The sequence below is a fragment of the Ascaphus truei genome, chromosome 2 (assembly GCF_040206685.1).
Source record: "Ascaphus truei isolate aAscTru1 chromosome 2, aAscTru1.hap1, whole genome shotgun sequence".
NCBI lineage: Eukaryota > Metazoa > Chordata > Amphibia > Anura > Ascaphidae > Ascaphus > Ascaphus truei.
The window spans coordinates 72,428,552-72,448,561 of record NC_134484.1 but is presented as its reverse complement, the minus strand read 5'-3'; the positions used below and the strand labels follow the sequence as shown (position 1 = coordinate 72,448,561).

General features: G+C 44.4%; 1 protein-coding gene across 2 annotated transcripts in view; it reads right to left on the bottom strand.

Annotated features, from left to right (window-relative positions):
* Positions 1–20,010, bottom strand: part of CDH17 (cadherin 17) — a 100,014-nt gene that overhangs the window by 11,235 nt on the left and 68,769 nt on the right. For both annotated transcript variants that reach the window (XM_075582716.1, XM_075582717.1), the window contains exons 12-14: positions 15,841–16,032; positions 14,460–14,704; positions 13,311–13,441 (exon numbers count right to left, since the gene is read on the bottom strand). In XM_075582716.1, the coding sequence (XP_075438831.1) occupies positions 13,311–13,441; positions 14,460–14,704; positions 15,841–16,032 (568 nt within the window). The remainder of the gene's footprint in view (positions 1–13,310; positions 13,442–14,459; positions 14,705–15,840; positions 16,033–20,010) is intronic.

Below are 20,010 nucleotides of genomic sequence, written 5' to 3'. Positions count from 1 at the left end.
AGTATTATTTATAAATAGGGGAACAATAGGTTGACTATTTGGTGGAAAGGTTGTATAATAATGTTGAAAAGAAACATGGAAGAAAATGTAATACGATGTTGTTTAAAAATGGTTTATTGTAAGCACACCACAGTACAATGTATATTTTGGTGACATAAGTGATGTAAAAATGTGAGGTGTGTGTCCTGCTAGGGTGTGAGTGGGTGTGAGGCGTCGGGTGGGTGTTCAGTATGGGTGGCGGGTGGGTAGTGAGTGCTGGCTGTGGGTGGGGGTCCCGCTAGAGTGTGAGCGGGTGCGAGGCGGCGGGTGTCTGGCGAGTGCGGGCGGCGGCTGGTCAGTGATGTCGGTGCAAAGGGGTGTGCGTGCGGCAGGTGGGTGTGAGGCTGGAGGCGCCGGGTGGGTGGTGAGTGGGTGCGGCGGCTAGTCAGTGATGTCGGTGCGTAAGGGCGAGAGGCGGCGTGTGTGTGTCGAGTGTGGTAGGTGGGTGAAAGGCGGCAGGTGTCTGTTGAGTGAGGGCAGCAGCTGTGGGGCGCAGGGGTGTGAGGCGGCGGGTGGCTGAAAGGCAGAGGCGGGAGGCTGCGGGAGTGCGGGCGACGGGTGGGTGAAAGGCGGGAGGGCGGCGGGAGTGTGGGCGGCGAGTGGGTGAAAGGCAGAGGCGAGAGTGCGGCGGGTGGGTGAAAGGCAGAGGCGGGAGGCAGCGGGAGTGCGGGCGGCGGGTGGGTGGCGGGAGTGTGGGCGGCGAGTGGGTGAAAGGCAGAGGCGGGAGGTGGTGGGAATACGGGCGGGTGAAAGGCAGAGGCGGGGGTGAAAGGCAGGGGTGGGGGGGAAGGCAGGGGCGGGGAGGGGGTAAGGCGGGGGGGGAAGGCAGGGGCAGGGGGGAGGAAGGCAGGGGCAGGGGGGGGAAAGGCCGGGGTGGGGAGGCAGGGGCAGGGGGGAAGGCAGGGGGTGGAAGGCAGGGGAGGGGGGGGCAGGGGCAGGGGGGGAGGCAGGGGTGGGAGGCAAGGGGGGGTGTCACTGTGTGTCTGTTCCTGTGGGTATCAGTGTGTCTGTCCCTGTGTGTGTCAGTCCCTGTGTGTGTCAGTGTGTCTGTCACTGTGTGTGTCGGGGGGGGTCAAAAATGGAGCTGGGGGGTCAAAAACGGAGCTGGGGGTCAAAAAACGGAGCTGGGAGGGGGGGTCAAAAACGGAGCTGGAAGGGGGGTCAAAAACGGAGCTGGGGGGGTAAAAAAAGGAGCTGGGGGGTCAAAAACAGAGCTGGGGAGGTAAAAAACAGAGCTGAGGGGGTAAAAAACGGAGCGAGGGGGGGGGTAAAAAACAGAGTTGGGGGGGTAAAAAAACAGAGCTGGGGGGGTCAAAAACTGAGCTGGGGGGGTCCAAAATGGAGCTGGGGGTGGTCAAAAACGGAACTGAGGGGGTTAAAAACTGAGCTGGGGGGGGTCAAAAACGGAGCTAGGGTGGGGTCAAAAACGGAGCTGGGGGGGGTCAAAAACGGAGCTCTCCCCCTTCCCCCAGCAGTAGCAACAGCCGGCGCCACCACCACCTTGAGCATTTCCTCACCTCAGGCAGCAGCAGCAGTGTGGCCAGGGGTTGGGGACCCCTGGGTTAGAGCGCACCGGCCAATGAGAGCCGTTGGGGGGCTGCAATCTGGAGGGGTGAGACATATGTGTGTGTATATACTGTTAGACTACACCGGCCAATGAGAGTTGTGCGGGGGCGGGCGGGCGGACCAGGGGAGCTATCTCATTGGCCTGAGGTGGAGTGACGGGCCAAAGGATCAATGTAATTGCCCCTAGACACAGGGACATACAATGTTTTCAAAAATATATATATAGATCTGTGAGAGGTCCTGTGACATCCATCAGATCCAGATTCTTACCTACACAAACGCCTGAAAATCACCAATATCACGTGAGTGAGCAATCCCTCCTTTTTTTTTTTTTAAATATTTGACTTTCTGCATTACACTTTTCCAATAAGTCTATATGTTTCTTTTATATGCCTGAGGGGAGCTTTGCACTTTGAGTGTTTCTGTGATGTCTATCCTAGGTGCTGAGAAACACCTACCGACTGCTGCATCTCCCCATTGGGTTTAGGTTTGCGCTTCACTTCTGCCATAAAAAGATGTCCAACCTTTTTTTTGAAGATATTTATTGTATCTGCCATCACAGTCTCCATGGGTAATCCATTCCACATTTTAACTGCCCTTACTGTAAAGAAACCTTTCATTTGTTGCTGGTGAAATCTCCTTTCCTCCAACCTTAAGGTATGACCCGTGTCATTTGTACTGCCCTTGGGATGAATAGTTTTTTGTAAATATTGTAGTTATCATCTCCCCTCTTAGATGCCTCTTATCTAATGTAAACACATCTAATTTATCTAGCTTATCCTCATAAATCAAATTTCCCATCCCCTTTATTAATTTGCTGGCTCTTCTCTGCACTTTTTCTAGTTCCATAATGTCTTTTTTATGGAGTGGTGACCAAAACTGTACTCCATATTCAAGGTGTGGTCTAACTAATGCTTTATACAGTGGCATAATTATGTTTACTCCCCTTCCATCCATCCATTCCCCATTTAATGCAAGATAAGATCTTGTTTGACTTTGCAGCTACTGCATGACATTGGGCACTATTAGTAAGCCTGCTGTCTACAAGCACTCCTAAATCCTTCTCCATCAAGGATTCTCCTAATTTTTCCTCATTTAATTTGTAAGTCGCCTGTTTATTCTTGTTTTCCAAATAACCTTACATTTATTTGTATTAAACCTCATCTGCCATTTACCTGCCCAAGTTTACAGTCTATCCAAATCCTTCTGGAGAGAAATTACATCCTGCTCTGATTCTACTACCTTACACAATTTAGGGTCATCAGCAAAGATGAAGACTTTGCTCTCCATGCCAACCTCAATGTCATTAATAAATAAGTTAAAAAGCAAGGGTCCCAGTATCGATATTGAGGTACTCCACTCACAACTTTAGCTCAACCTTAAAAAAAATTTAATTTACGACAACTCTCTGTTGTCTATCCTTCAATCAATTCTCAATCCAGGTGCAAATATTTTTACTGAGTACAATTTGCTTTATTTTGTACATTAACCTCTTATGTTGAACCGTAGGAAAAGCCTTTGCAAAATCTAAGTAGAACACATCAACCGCATTACCTTGGTCTAAATTCTTACTTACCCCCTCAAAGAAACTAATAAGGTGTGTTTGGGATGACCTATGCTTCATAAATTCATGCTGACTATTACTAATATTTTGTTATTTATTCCTGAATATTATCCCGTACTAAACCTTCAAGTAGCTTCCCTACTATTGATGTTAGGCTTACAGGTCTGTAATTCCCCGGTTGTAATCTCGCTCTCTTTTTAAAGATAGGCATCACGTCTGCTTTACTCCAATCTTCTGGTACAGAGCCTGTGGAAATGGAATCCTTGAATATTAAATGTAGTGGTTTGGCCATTACTGAACTTAACTCCTTAAGAACACTTGGATTTATACCATTGTGCCAGGTGCCTTATTTACTTTACGTTCAACTGGTAGCTGAACAGGGAAGGGGGAGGAGGGATGCTTCGCTTTAACTATGAATGTAGTATAAAACTTTCTAGAATTCAAAAGAAGTGCCACCTGAGGATCAAAATGCAATTAGCTAGGGAATAGGTAGAGAGAACTGGAATCCTTTTTTTTATTGATTTGAGAGTATAAGTCAACCGCATACCAATCATCCTACACACAACACAAACATAGGTATACAGCCTCTCTATCCCTATACCTGTTCCTCCAGCCTAATTTGGGGAGCAGAAGTCTGGATAATTTGTGTCCCTCGGATAAAGTTGTTATTTTAACAAAGCAAATGGGGAGCCTGTGATACAGTATACCTGGCAACACTAACAACCTGTATACAATTACACAGTCATAACACAGATTTATAGGCTCACAATTACTGAACCAGTACAATTTTTTATATTTTTTTGGTAGAGTGCAACACAATACTCCGACATATAGTATTATCTTATCTAAAGATTTAGTCATTCACAATAGAGTAAAGCACTCCCACATACGTTACCCCTTTATGTGAGAGGGTTTCACGTTACATTTAGGATCAATCTGTTTTCTGACGCTTCAAGGTTTTTCACAAAATCAGCTATTATCACAATTAATTCAATGGTATAATTGTGATTTATGTTAAATTAAGTAGCTGATTTCGTAACCAATATTCAGCGTGCAGATCAAGCACCCTGACATCTCTCCTCATTTTTAATTTATTTTAATATTTTCTTTTGGTTCATGCTTTTGCTTTCTCCACTACATGTATATTTTAATTTAATGTGTTAATAAAATGACTTTTTAAGCTTGTCTAGGGGTGTTTCTCCAGTGCGACAATAGGGAGCTCTCTCTACTTTGTCCAATACATTATCCCCTCCCAGTCAGCACCACCCCTTTATCACCTATTATACTGGAGTTTTTTTTATCACATCTGAATGTAATTCTTTGACCCTCCTTGGTGTTTGCGCGGGGTACACACTTACCCCTTAAGGGGTACCCACCCTTCTAGTCTCATTTCTATCTTAAATACATAAAAAAGGATAGCCAAGGATCAAATGGGGGTTACAGCCAATAGAAAAATGGACGGACTCGTGAGCCAAATAGTTCTTATCTGACATTAAATTCTATGTCCTTTATGTGGAGGCTATTTATTCTATAAGATCCGTAAAATGTGTCCATTAACCTAATGGCTTATTTATTACATGGAAATCCAATTTAGTAATAGATCAGCACACGCTTGTTTTTCATGTAATTGTGAATTTATTTGGAGCAGTGTTTCCCAACCACAGCTCCTTAAAGCATCAACATGCCAGATACTGGCACAAGCAGATCACCTACTCCTACTGTGATAGAATCCCACAATGAATGAGTGACATTTTGTTTAAAGGTAGGAATCTACAGTATGAGAAAGGGGATACCCTCTGACAAAGTTGAACTGTACTTTATACCTTAACGTAAAACAAGATAGAGAGATGTGCCTAAAGGAGGCACCAAAGATCCCTTCTAGGAGGCGCACAGCAAACCTTTATAATATAATTTGGTCAGGGGTGAATTGATATATACATAAAATAAAAAAGGTTTATTAAATAACTTCGTTAAAATCGTGTTGTGTAGTGTGATGTGTATGACACAGATAAAAATAGACTGGTTAAGTCTATAGTACTACTCTGTTATCCTAGTCACTACCAGTAGTGAACAATGCTAAAGTGATGGTTTCACACAGGTTGCACTCATATGAGAGCTTATCAGGATGTAAAGTGTTGCTGCTTACGGCTGATTCCTAAGTCCAAACTTAATAGTGTACATCCGTTGTTATCGGTGCTAAACTAGACTTTGTAGACCTGAATAGGCAGGGGATAACTGCTGGCAGCGGATAGCCCGTAAGTAAGGCTCTCAATGGGCTAAAAACTGTACTAGTGTCATTAACGTGGACCCTGTTGGGTTCTGAAGGCAAAACACACAGCCAAAGAGGGTAAGTGAAATTAGCTGTTCTAGTGTTTAACCTCTTCGCACATATATAGTTACTGCCAGATATTGTTTAAATGAATCAGATACCCAGCTGCATATAGTTAAGTGCTGGATCTTAGGCAGGGAATGTGTACAGTATATGTTCTTCCTAAGAGGCTCCACTAGAGACGGATCAGGTATTTATTATGCAGTATGGGGTATTCCCCTCTGTGTATCATCACCTATCTGTAGTGTGCAATTACACTCCAGTGCTGGCAGAGTTCACGATGTCACACTGTACAGGACAAGCTTGCTACAAATAATGTTACTTTGTCACAAAAGGGGCAGAGTTTGAACAGGTAAGGTATAGATCTCTGCTGAGAAAGTTTCTAGGTCTGAACCCAGTATAGTTTCGTTGGAGTAGATCAAATGTCCAGCTGCATATGGTTAAATGCTAGTTCTTAGGCAGAGGAGGTGTGTCTGTTTCCTCAGTACACAGTAAGTATTTCTTCTGAAAAACGGGTCAGGTTTTCACTGCAGGTATATACCCAGAGACAGGGTAAATTGTTCCTGCAGATAAATATATGCTGTGGGGTGGTTCCCTCTATATGTTTAGCATATACTGGCAGAGTACAGTTAGACCGTAATGCAGGACAAAATCGCAGTGTCACACTGCACAGGGCAGGATTGCTGCAGATGTGGTAAGTCTCTCCAGAGCTCCTCTGTTCACCGGGTGATATAGGCACAGCAAAAAACAAGTTACAAACACCTCTTTAAGTGGGTGTATCAGTTATAGTAACCATGAACATTGTTTAGCATACATGTAGCAAGTGTTAATACCATGAGTTAGTTAATAGATCGTTACTATGTCACAAGTGGGGCAGAGTTTGAACCGGTAAGGTATAGATCTCTGCTGAGAAAGTTTCTAGCCCTGAACCCGGTGTAATCTCGTTGGAGTGGATCAAGTGTCCAGCTGCATATGGTTAAATGCTAGTTCTTAGGCAGAGGAGGTGTGTCTGCTTCCTCAGTGCACAGTGAGTATCTCTGCTGAAAACGGGTCAGGTTTTCACTGCAGGTATATACCCAGAAACGGGGCAGATTGTTCCTGCGGATATATATACTGTGGGGTGGTTCCCTCTATGTATTAGCATATACTGGTAGTGTACATTAAAACTGTAATGCAGGACAAAATCGCAGTGTCACGCTGCACAGGGCAGGCTTGCTGCAAATAAAGTGGTAAGTCTCTCCAAGGTTCTTCTGTTCACCGAGTGATAAGAGCACAGCAATAAACAAGTTACAAACACCTCTTTAAATGGGTGTATCAGTGATAATAACCATGAGCATTGTTCAGCATACAGGTAGCCAGTATTAATACCATGAGTTAGTTAATAGATCGTGCTATATGGTGCACAAGTAGTACTATGTCGGCAAAGACCCGACATGCGGCATGTTTCGTCGCTTCTTGCGACTTCTTCCGGGGTGGGCGTGTCTATGCTCTATGTTTTTGCATCATCTAGAGACAGTGTATGTACTTCTCAAAATGTATTATCATGGTCAGGATGACTTTTAAATACATCTCACATGTGGGATGCAGTACCTCTGCACCACCACTATCAATCTCGGCAAATAAGCGTCCCGCGGCTACCATGGTAACCGCCGGGTATAAAGGGGCCGCCAGGGACGTAGACACGCCCACCCCGGAAGAAGTCGCAAGAAGCGACGAAACATGCCGCATGTCGGGTCTTTGCCGACATAGTACTACTTGTGCACCATATAGCACGATCTATTAACTAACTCATGGTATTAATACTGGCTACCTGTATGCTGAACAATGCTCATGGTTATTATCACTGATACACCCATTTAAAGAGGTGTTTGTAACTTGTTTATTGCTGTGCTCTTATCACTCGGTGAACAGAAGAACCTTGGAGAGACTTACCACTTTATTTGCAGCAAGCCTGCCCTGTGCAGCGTGACACTGCAATTTTGTCCTGCATTACAGTTTTAATGTACACTACCAGTATATGCTAATACATAGAGGGAACCACCCCACAGTATATATATCCGCAGGAACAATCTGCCCCGTTTCTGGGTATATACCTGCAGTGAAAACCTGACCCGTTTTCAGCAGAGATACTCACTGTGCACTGAGGAAGCAGACACACCTCCTCTGCCTAAGAACTAGCATTTAACCATATGCAGCTGGACACTTGATCCACTCCAACGAGATTACACCGGGTTCAGGGCTAGAAACTTTCTCAGCAGAGATCTATACCTTACCGGTTCAAACTCTGCCCCACTTGTGACATAGTAACGATCTATTAACTAACTCATGGTATTAACACTTGCTACATGTATGCTAAACAATGTTCATGGTTACTATAACTGATACACCCACTTAAAGAGGTGTTTGTAACTTGTTTTTTGCTGTGCCTATATCACCCGGTGAACAGAGGAGCTCTGGAGAGACTTACCACATCTGCAGCAATCCTGCCCTGTGCAGTGTGACACTGCGATTTTGTCCTGCATTACGGTCTAACTGTACTCTGCCAGTATATGCTAAACATATAGAGGGAACCACCCCACAGCATATATTTATCTGCAGGAACAATTTACCCTGTCTCTGGGTATATACCTGCAGTGAAAACCTGACCCGTTTTTCAGAAGAAATACTTACTGTGTACTGAGGAAACAGACACACCTCCTCTGCCTAAGAACTAGCATTTAACCATATGCAGCTGGACATTTGATCTACTCCAACGAAACTATACTGGGTTCAGACCTAGAAACTTTCTCAGCAGAGATCTATACCTTACCTGTTCAAACTCTGCCCCTTTTGTGACAAAGTAACATTATTTGTAGCAAGCTTGTCCTGTACAGTGTGACATCGTGAACTCTGCCAGCACTGGAGTGTAATTGCACACTACAGATAGGTGATGATACACAGAGGGGAATACCCCATACTGCATAATAAATACCTGATCCGTCTCTAGTGGAGCCTCTTAGGAAGAACATATACTGTACACATTCCCTGCCTAAGATCCAGCACTTAACTATATGCAGCTGGGTATCTGATTCATTTAAACAATATCTGGCAGTAACTATATATGTGCGAAGAGGTTAAACACTAGAACAGCTAATTTCACTTACCCTCTTTGGCTGTGTGTTTTGCCTTCAGAACCCAACAGGGTCCACGTTAATGACACTAGTACAGTTTTTAGCCCATTGAGAGCCTTACTTACGGGCTATCCGCTGCCAGCAGTTATCCCCTGCCTATTCAGGTCTACAAAGTCTAGTTTAGCACCGATAACAACGGATGTACACTATTAAGTTTGGACTTAGGAATCAGCCGTAAGCAGCAACACTTTACATCCTGATAAGCTCTCATATGAGTGCAACCTGTGTGAAACCATCACTTTAGCATTGTTCACTACTGGTAGTGACTAGGATAACAGAGTAGTACTATAGACTTAACCAGTCTATTTTTATCTGTGTCATACACATCACACTACACAACACGATTTTAACGAAGTTATTTAATAAACCTTTTTTATTTTATGTATATATCAATTCACCCCTGACCAAATTATATTATAAAGGTTTGCTGTGCGCCTCCTAGAAGGGATCTTTGGTGCCTCCTTTAGGCACATCTCTCTATCTCGATACCCACACTCCCTTGGCAGCACGCTAACAACATCTAGGGGTTTCTGAGCGAGGTTCCTCTCTACAGTACTTAACGTAAAACAACAATTATTTCATTTAACATGAACTTAAATACATTGCTGTATATAACTTGTTACAGCAAATTTAATATTTAATACTTTTTCTGTAATATATAATTTTCTTGAGTATAATTGAAACAGTGTCAACCTCCTGGAAAGAGTTTCAACCATATTTACTTAGCAGTGTTAAGGCGTAAGACACTTTAAAGCTTATTCAAGTAATTGGGCTCTGAGGTGTCTTACTGCGTAGCATTGCTTAGCTAATATTGTCGCTTATAACAATACCACGGTACTCCAGTACATGGAATTACTCATAGTAAAGTATTTATCTAATTTAGAAAAATAATACATTCAAATGCATTTTTATCTAAATTAATAGAACTATTCAACATATTTTTTTTAAACTTTTAACTAAGTGCCTACAAATGTTGTCAAATGTGCTGTTCAGTAATGAGTACATTTGTTGTAGTGCAGTTGTAACTGCTTTATTACCCCCTCTCTCTTGTAAGTGAGCATACATATGAACCAAGCTCCAGTTCATACTCTCACATACAGTGTACACTATTACTGTTTTTTTCCTTCTGGGTTGATCCTTCTCCTTCTGGATTTTGGAGGAGATTTGATGTATTAGAGGACTTTGGGAAACACGTCCTCACCAGAGGTTTGAGCAACTTTCACCCAGTATCTATCACTCACACAATTGTTTGTAGTCCACTTTACACTGATTAGTGTGGGAGCGCCGTCCAATCTTTTTGGTGCAGTAATGAGAACAAACATTTCATAAATATTTACAGTATCCAGCAAGCAATTTATTCTAATAATATTTTCACATGGTCTATATATACTGTATGTTCACAATTCATGGTAGATTAAAACTGGAAAACTCAACAAGTCATGTTTATTATGTACTAGCTGATATACCCGGCGTTGCCCGGCATTGAATTCTCCTGCTCCCCCCCCACTCTCCGCTCCCCCTCCCTCTCTTTTTTTCTTCGCTCCCCCTCTCTCTCCCCCCCCTTCCCCTTTCTCCCCCGTTAACAGCAATCGGGGCCCCCCTGCACATGAATGTGGCCCCCGTGTTAATAGCTGGGTTCCCCCCTCCCCTCCGTTCACAGCTCCGGCCCTTCCCCCCTTCACACCTCCGTTCCCCCCCCCCTCTCACATGTCCAATTCCCCCCCTTCAGAGCTCAGTGGGTGAGTGAGTGACTGGGTGGGTTGACTGAGGGACTGGGTGGGTGGGTGACTGAGTGACTGGGTGGGTGGTTGGGTGGGTGACTGGGTGGGTGACTGAGTGACTGGGTGGGTGGGTGGGTGACTGAGTGACTGGGTGGGTGGGTTGGTGACTGAGTGACTTGGTGGGTGGGTGACTGGGGGTTGACTGAGTGACTGGGTGGGTGGGTGGGTGACTGAGTGACTGGGTGGGTGGGTGACTGAGTGACTGGGTGGGTGGGTGACTGAGTGACTGGGTGGGTGAGTGACTGGGTTGAGTGACTTGAGTGACTGAGTGGGTGGGTGGGTGAGTGGGTGGGTGAGTGGGTGAGTGGGTGGGTGAGTGAGTGGGTGGGTGAGTGGGTGAGTGGGTGGGTGAGTGGGTGGGTGAGTGACTGGGTTGAGTGACTGAGTGGGTGGGTGAGTGACTGAGTGGGTGAGTGACTGAGTGGGTGGGTGAGTGACTGAGTTGGGTGACTGGGTGGGATAGTGGCTGGGTGAGTGAGTGGGTGGGTGGGTGAGTGGGTGGGTGAGTGGGTGGGTGGGTGAGTGGGTGGGTGGGTGGGTGAGTGGGTGAGTGGGTGGGTGAGTGGGTAGGTGAGTGGGTGAGTGGGTGGGTGGGTTAGTGGGTGGGTGAGTGGGTGGGTGAGTAGGTGGGTGAGTGGGTGGGTGAGTGGGTGGGTGGGTGAGTGGGTGAGTGGGTTGAGTGGGTGAGTTATCTTTCCCCCCCAGCATCTCTTCCCCCAACCCTGCATCTCTTCTTCCCCCCCCCCGCATGCCTCCCCCCTTCATGCTATTCCAGGAGGCAGCAGGTGTGAGGCGCGGTGAGGCGGCCGTGGCAGCCGCAGCTGTTGGGGGGGTGGGGACAGCAGCGCGGGGCCTGTGAGGCACAGTGAGGTGGCCGTGGCAGCCGCAGCTGTTGGGAGGGGGGAGGACGGCGGCGTGGGGGCTGTGAGGCAGCCGTGGCAACCGCAGTACCCGTCCGCCTGCTCGATCCCTCACCCGTCCGGCCGCTCCCACGTGCATGTGAGGCGGGAGGCAGCGTGTTGTGGCCGCTCCCCCGCTGTGTCCCGGGCGCTCGCGCCGCTCCCCTGCTGACTGTAGCGGCGCTGGTGTGTGAGCTTGGGGGACGGTGTGTGTGTGTGTGAGACCTTTGGCCCGTCACTCCGCCTCAGGCCAATGAGAGGTGTGCGGGGGCGGGCGGCCAAGGGAGCAATCTCATTGGCCTGAGGCACAGGACAACCAGACACGCATACAACACTTTCAGAAATATATAGATAGATTTACATTGATATAAATGGTGGATAGAAGGAATTTGTGTACCTGCATCCATCAGTTACTTTTTTTTTAGCTATTGTAAATTGTTGCCTTCAGTGAAAATATAAGGTGGAACGTTATTTATTTTATAAACGCTACAAAGAGATGTCCATTCTGTTTCTTTCCTTGTATTAAGAGAGTATGTAGCGTGAGTACTACGGAGCCTTTCTTTGCTACGGGCAGAATCTGAGGAAGGGGTATTATCCCGGCCGAGATGTATAACATTAGCTAGTTTAGAACCAGTTCATACTGGCCCCCTCAACATATGCTAAAAATGTTTTATATTTTTACTTTCCCCCCCAAAAAAAATCTATCATCCCACAGAAAGTCAATGGAAACCAAAGACATCTCTCACATTCTATATACTACAAAATCTCAGTTAAAAGAATGTATAAATGTGGGTCAGTATTAATTGGGCTTCTAAACCCAATGCCTTATTTTCTTGTGTGTGATACTGTATAATATGTAAAACAATATAGATCACTTTCTATTATTTATTCAGTGTCTGCTCCTGTTACCTCTTTAGGGTTTGAGTGTTTCCTTTTTGTTTCTCCTCACCAGGCGAGTTTGTTTGTGTGCTACCTTTCACCCAGATTCATTGTCGGTTTCAAAGCGCTGTACATTATGACGAACTCTAATGTTGGCCCACTAAAAGGTATCAGAGCCTCCATAGAATCTGAATTCCTACAGGACCAATACCACTAGAGCTTTTAACTATGCTGCCTTTCACCTTACGTCTGATATGTGTTTATCCCTTTGAGAGCCGGAGTAGCCGCAGCACTAGTGTTACAGCCCGTCCAGCACATCTCGATCACGTGAGCATTCGTCAGAGCGATCACAGCATCACGGATTACGGAAGTGAAGAGGAGGAGACCTCTTCCTTTAGTTTCTCTGCATGCCACATCGTGTCCTACGGGAGATCGAATCGCAAATGCCATCTCTCCTAGAAACTGTGTTGAAGTTCATGACGTAGCCAATAGTGGCTACTGTACATCATGGGACACTCAAAAGGGTTAAGCACCACAAACCATGTAAACGTATAAATATTTCTGTAAATGCACAAGTCCTCGAATACACAGATGAGCGAATGTGTCAAAATTAAATTTGCAAGGTTTTTTTTTACATTTTCAAATAAAATGTGTATATATTTTCTATTAACAACAGGGTGACAAATTTGCACATTTCAACATAAATAAGTGATGTCTGTAAGAATAAATGTATGGACTTTCCTGTCTAGGAACATCTATTCATATAGTTCTTATTTTGACCAACAGAAGGTTTTATAGCAGGGGTGCTCAACTCCAGTCCTCAAGACCCCCCCCCCAACAGGTCAGATTTTAAAGATATCCCTGCTTCAGCCAGCCAGTGACTGAAGCCTTTGACTGAGCCAGTGATTGAGCCACCTGTGCTGAAGCAGGGATATCCTTAAAACCTGACCTGTAGGGGGGGTCTTGACACTAGTTGGGCACCCCTGCTGTAGCATACAAGAAATTCAGATATTGTAAGGACCAATACGACAAACATAACTGTATGTTTTCCCATGAATAATGCAGCAACAACCTGCTCCTTACTTCTCTCTGTGGCGATGACTGTCACCTCGTAGTGGCTCTCTGTTTCCCGGTCCAATTCTGCATTGCTAAAGATTTCTCCAGTAGATTCATGTAACCTAAGCCAGTTCCTTCTGTCCCCTTGCATTGAGAACCTGCACAAAACAGAGAAAATGAATGAGAAAGCTATCATTTCCATAAAAATAAAATAAAAGCGTTGCGTAACAGGGCTGGGATGGGACAGTTAATTCTAATAAAGCTTCTCTACCAAAATGAGTTTGAAATAAAGAGTCAGCATGCTGCCGGTTTTCCTTTACGATGGCAGACTCCATTACTCACAGTCACTTATTATTAACAGCCGTACATCTTCCATTAGTCTCAACCAAAAACAAGCTTCCTAGCATTTATCTGCCTGAGTAAGTGTATATTATAATTAAGAGCTGGCACTTGAAATCTGAGGATGAACCTTTCTCAGGTCCTGGCTCGAATTCCGATCAGATTTGAACGAAATAGAATTTGGATTCCGATTTGAAAATGCATCCCAAAGTTCCACTCTCGGTTTAAATCAAACGCCCCAAAACTTGCGCGGCTTGACTGGGAATTCAAATTAAATGTGAAATCCGCGAGGTTCAGATTTGAGAACCCCTGAACGTGCCCATTCTTAACCATGAGCTGTGTTTTATTTATTTATAAAAATACATTGAGAGTTACCTCTCATTTTCAAGTATATCCTGGGCACAGAGGTATAACAATACAAGGTTACATTGGAATAATATAATAATGTTGTATCGTGCTGCTAGTTTTACTTAGTGCTTTTCAGAGACATTTTGCAGGCACAGGTCTCTGCCCTGTGGAGCTTACAATCTATGTTTTCACAGGGAGATAAGGTGACTTGCCCAAGGTCATAAGGAGCTGACACCGGGAGTTGGACCAGTCAGTGTCTTTACTCACTGAGCCACTCCTTCTCCCAACAGAGAGTATACAGTCAATTCACAAACATTTCATGGACAGATAGAGTTGGAACATTGGATACAGGGGATAAAGGGCTGGTGAGTTTCAGATTGAAATAGAGAAGCTTTAACATCACCAAACATCCGGTTATACCGGCATTCACTGCCAACATTAGATTACAGACTGCAAGCAAGTACAATAGAATAGTCAGCAGCAATTTACCTTATGCTATCACCTTCAGGATCAATGGCCACTATCGTAGCTAACTTTGTCTTTGGAGCAATATTCTCTGGGACCTGTACTTGGTAAATGGTCTGGTTAAAGTATGGCTTTTCATCGACATCAGTCACCATAACTCTTAAGTGAGTGATGGAACTGTCATTATACATAATTCCTGTGAACAACGGTTCTGGGTTTGTGGCTTGGATCACAAGTCTATGCTCTCGGCTGGATTCAAAATCAAGTTGCTGCAAAATACAAAGTGATCGTTTAGAAACTGTAGGAGGGGCGCTGCTTTCAACAATCTTCACACACATTGACGTGCCCACAGATTTATAAGGATAAAATTATATGTGTGGGCGGGTTGTCAGACACACTTACATGAAACATACTTGTTCTGTTACTTTACACAAAATTAAAAAGTTGCGTGCACAGTACTGTGTATGGAAAAAAGCTTTTGTAAAACATTAGTGCTAAAGTCCGAAACACAAATGGACACGCAAAAAATCAACTGTAATCCTGTGGATCAGAAAAATACAATTTATGTTTACTGCTTCCAATAGGAAAACAGCAGACTTTTTAATACTATTTTCAGAAAGGGACAAAACGATGTTGTTACCTTTTGTATAATAGTTTAAAGTAGTTAGTCTGTTTGTCTTCTTTCAGACAATTAAACATATGGTTGGAACCACCATTGTCAGTTAATGTTCTTAGACATTTGTACATTCATAAGAAAATAGTCTGAGATTAAAAGCCCTTTCTACTAAGTGGTGCTACGCCATTAGACATCCTTTGGCACTGGAAGAGATATTTGGGCCCATTTACTTGAATTAGCCGTAAGATGTCTTCAGGTGCCAGAAGGTATTTTATAGGTTTGCACAATTTAGTAACTACTGTACGAGCCAAAATCTGCCTAAAGGATTCGCGAGGAGGAGAACCTGCCGTTCTCAAAAGGCTTATTTTTGAAAGACCTCATGTGAGTGCAATATACCACCTGTGTGTCTATAGTAAATTTAGATTTACACAACTGTGTTCTGCTCCATCTTTCTGAAGTTATTTGGAACAATCTTCCAGGGTTTTCATTAGAAACACGGATTGATACTTCTATTGTGTACTATATACTCACCAAGTGTGAATCGAATTAGTCACATTCTCTCTGACCTACTCTCACAGAGCCGTACCATGTGATTTATTCCCTCTTTTTTTATGAACTTGGAAGTCACTTTGCGCCTCAACATCCACTCAAAGATCATCTGCTATGCAGGTAACTGGGTATACTGGGAAAAAGGTACGCATGTCCCTAGGCACGGTTTAAGCTCCACACAATTTCATAATATCTTAGCATAAAAAAGATGTTTAGTAATCAGTAAATGCTTTGTATTACCTGCGCCAGTCTCACATATCCTCGATTTGTTACTGAATCTGTAATAATTTCAAATATCCCATGTGGGTCTCCCTCGGTTACACGGTAAATAATGGCAGAGCTCCCAGTTGATGGCTGATCTGAATCTGTGGCCTGAATTTCCATCACCACGGTCTCCAATGGTGTGTCTTCTCTAAAGGTCACATTCCCATACTAAGGGGACAGAACAAACAATGAACCAGCTCACGTTCCAAATAAAAAATTACAGTGTATTACTAGGCCTATGGCCAAAGGCTTTAGTAAAACATTGGTGGTCTTTGCACACATAGGGCACTGACAAACAAACACTCAAAATCTGGCAAGTCATAAAAATAACGTTCTTATTTACCTGAAATCAGAAGATTTATATGAGTACTTTTTCCACATAATAAAAGTTTCCATTCTAATTCAGCATTGATTGTGAAAATGTAATATTTTGTTTCCTTCACATTTTTAAAAAAAAATGTTAAGTATTACTTTACATTGATGTTTCAGTGTCATTTTTTTCTTTTTATCTGGTAAACCAGAAATTATTTTACTGGATTGTGGCAGGATATCATGTTTGCAAATGTTGCACCTTTGCTATATGTTGCCCTGTTTAGTCCTGGCCCTGCAGGCAGTGTAGGGGTTAATCCGCACAGGCCCTGTTTGTTACAGAGTTGTGCCTTTAATGTTGCACTTGATAGGTCAGTGCCTGGCACTGCATTGCTTATAGAAACTGCTAGAAGGGTCACCTGACATGAGGTGATTTTGTTGCAACTATAAGCCTGCCCTTAATCTGCCCAGTAACTGGGTGGGGTTTTGTACTTCCCTAGGTTATATAAAAGGGAAGGGTTGTGTTATATCGTCGGATCCCAGGAGAGGAGGGGATCTCTATTATAAATATGTTTACGGTAGTAATCCTTTTATTATTTAGTACGGTAGGGAAGTGCCCTCAGATAGGTTTCCCTAGAATGTAAGGATCTCCCCTAAGCCTGAACCCAGACATACACACCTGCTCTCACCCACGCCTCCTTGCCATCTCTTCCCCTGTAAATGGTGTTAACCTTCTCATTTAATACTGACTAACCTTAAAACTCGCCCCACAAATCAAGCATCCCAAAAGCCTGCACTCAGGTCTATTGTCCCAAACCCACAGTCACTCCTGCCACACATTGTGACCAAGCACTGCCATCTACAGCACGTATTCCCTCACCTGCTGTCTCTGTAAGTTTCCCATCATACCACTTAGATTTTAAGCTCTTCGGGGCAGTGATTTTTTCCTATTGTCTGATTTTGCTGCACTTATTGTATTATTATAATTCCCCGTACTGTATTCTTTGTGAAGCGCTGCGTGCACGTTTGGCACTATATAAATAAAGACATACAATAAAATACAAATCTGGCAGTACAGGCTCCTACAGGGGTGGCCGGTGTATTGTATTGTATGTCTTTATTTATATAGCGCCATAAATATACATAGCGCTTCACAGTAGTAATACATGTTGTAATCATATAAATAACAAATAATATAAATAACAGGTCATGGGAATAAGTGCTTCAGACACACTGTAAGAGTAACATTAAGGAAGAGGAGTCCCTGCTCCGAGGAGCTTACAATCTAATTGGTAGGTAGGGAGAACGTACAGAGAAAGTAGGAGGGAATTCTAGTAAGTGCGTCTGCAGGGGGCCAAGCTTTATGTATCATGTGTCCAGGATTATCCACAGTGCTATTCATATGCTTCTTTAAGCAAATGTGTCTTAAGATGGGTCTAGATAAGGTGGATAGAGAGGGTGCTAGTCGGGTATTGAGGGGAAGGGCATTCCAGAGGTGCGGGGCAGAAAGTGAGAAAGGTTTAAGGCGGGAGAGGGCTTTAGATACAAAGGGGGTAGAAAGAAGACATCCTTGAGAAGAACGCAAGAGTCGGGATGGTGCATAGCGAGAAATTAGGGCTGAGATGTAATGAGGGGCAGAAGAGTGTAAAGCTTTAAAAGTGAGGAGGAGAATTGAGTGTGAGATGCGGGATTTGATCGGAAGCCAGGAGAGGGATTTCAGGAGGGGAGACGTGGAGACAGATTTAGGAAAGAGTAGAGTGATTCTGGCAGCAGCGTTTAGGATAGATTGTAGGGGAGACAGGTGAGAGGCAGGGAGGCCGGACAGCAGGAGGTTGCAATAATCAAGATGGGAGAGAATGAGGGCCTGAGTCAGAGTTTTAGCAGTCGAGTAACAGAGGAAAGGGCGTATCTTTGTGATATTGCGGAGGAAAAAGCGACAAGTTTTAGAAACGTTTTGAATGTGAGAGGAGAATGTGAGAGAGAAGTTGTGAGTGACCCCTAAGTAGTGTGCTTGAGCTACTGGATGGAAGATTCAAGAGTAATGTGGAAGGAGATAATAAGATCAGGTTTGGGAGGAAGTATGAGGAACTCTGTTTTTGCCATGTTAAGTTTAAGGCGAAAGAGGGCCTTCCAGGATGAGATCACAGAGAGACATTCAGAAACTTAGGTTTGTATAGGAATCGAGTGTGACCCCTAGGCAGCGTGCTTGGGCTACTGGGTGAATGATCGTATTTCCAATAGTAATGTGGAAGGAGGTAGTAGGGCCAGGTTTAGGAGGAAGTATAAGGAGCTCTGTTTTTGCCATGTTAAGTTTCAGTCGGCGGATGGCCATCCAGGATGATATTCCAGAGAAACATTCAGAAACTTTGAATACAGCAGGTTTAAGGTCAGGGATTGAAAGGTAAATTTGTGTGTCGTCAGCATAGAGGTGATATTTAACCCAAAAGATGTGATTATGTCACCTAGAGAGAGTGTGTAAAGAGAAAAGAGAAAAGATAAGGGGTCCCAGGACAGAGCCCTGGGGTACCCCCACAGAGAGATCGATAGAGGAGGAGGAAGGGTTAGCAAAAGAGACACTGAAAGTGCAATGGGAGAGGTAAGAGGAGATCCAGAATAGAGCTTTGTTCTGAATACCAAGAGTATGGAGAATGTGGAGGAGAAGAGGGTGGTCCATGGTGTCAAAAGCTGCAGAGAGGTTGAGTAATAGGAGCAGAGTGTAATGACTTCTGTCTTTGGCACCATGGAGGTCGACGGTTATTTTGGTGAGGGCTGTTTCAGTAGAGTGTTCAGTGCGGAAGCCAGATTGTAGAGGGTCTAGAAGAGAATAGGTGTTGAGAAAGTGTAGCAATCGAGAGAATACAAGACGTTCAAGGAGTTTGGAGGCAAAAGGCAGGAGGGAGACATGTCGATAGTTAGAAGGACACGTAGGGTCAGGCTTGCTGTTTTTGAGCAATGGTATAACGGTTGCATGCTTGAAGGAGGATGAAAAAGCACCAGAGTAGAGGGAAGAGTTAAAGATCTGTGTGAGCATAGGGATTATAGAAGGAGCAAGAGGTTTTAGGAGATGGGAAGGAATAGGATCAAGAGGGCAGGTGGTAGAGGGAGAAGAGGAGATCAGCAGTGACACATCCTCCTCCGAGATAGCAGAAAAAGAGTCAAGAAAGGCAGGAGGAGAGTTAGGAAGCGGTGTGGGATGGGAGGAGGCAACAGATGGGATGTTCTGACGTATGGATTCCACTTTTTCCTTAAAAAAGTCAGCAAAGTCCTGAGGTGAGATGGAGGAAGAAGAGGAGGCAGCCGAGGGTGGTCTCAGTAGAGAGTCAAAGACAGAAAAGAGTCGGCGTGGGTTAGACTTGTGTGTGTTGATTAGTGATGAAAAGTAGGTTTGTTTATCCTGAGAAAGGGCAGAGTTGAAACAGGACAGCATAAATTTGTAGTGAAGGAAGTCTGCGAGCATATGAGATTTCCTCCAGAGGCGTTCAGTGGAGCGAGTGGAGGAACGCAGCATGCGTGTGTTGAAATTTAGCCAGGGTCTGGGGTTAGAAGGGCGAGGATGGCAGAGAGAAAGCGGGGCGTGTAGATCAAGAGAGGAGGATAAGGCAGAGTTGTAGTTCCTGACCAGGTTGTCAGGGTCTGAAGCAGAACTGAGAGAGGAGAGGGAGGACGTAAAGTGGACTCAAAAGCTGGTAGATCAATAGAGTGCAGGTCTCTGCAGAAACGTGTTCAAAAGATTTATGGCAATCTGTAGTTCAAGAAATGTGCCTGTCCATGAATGCGGTAATGTATGCGAAAAAGTCCTGCTGTTGAATAAATGTTTTAAAAGTTGCTGGCGCCTTT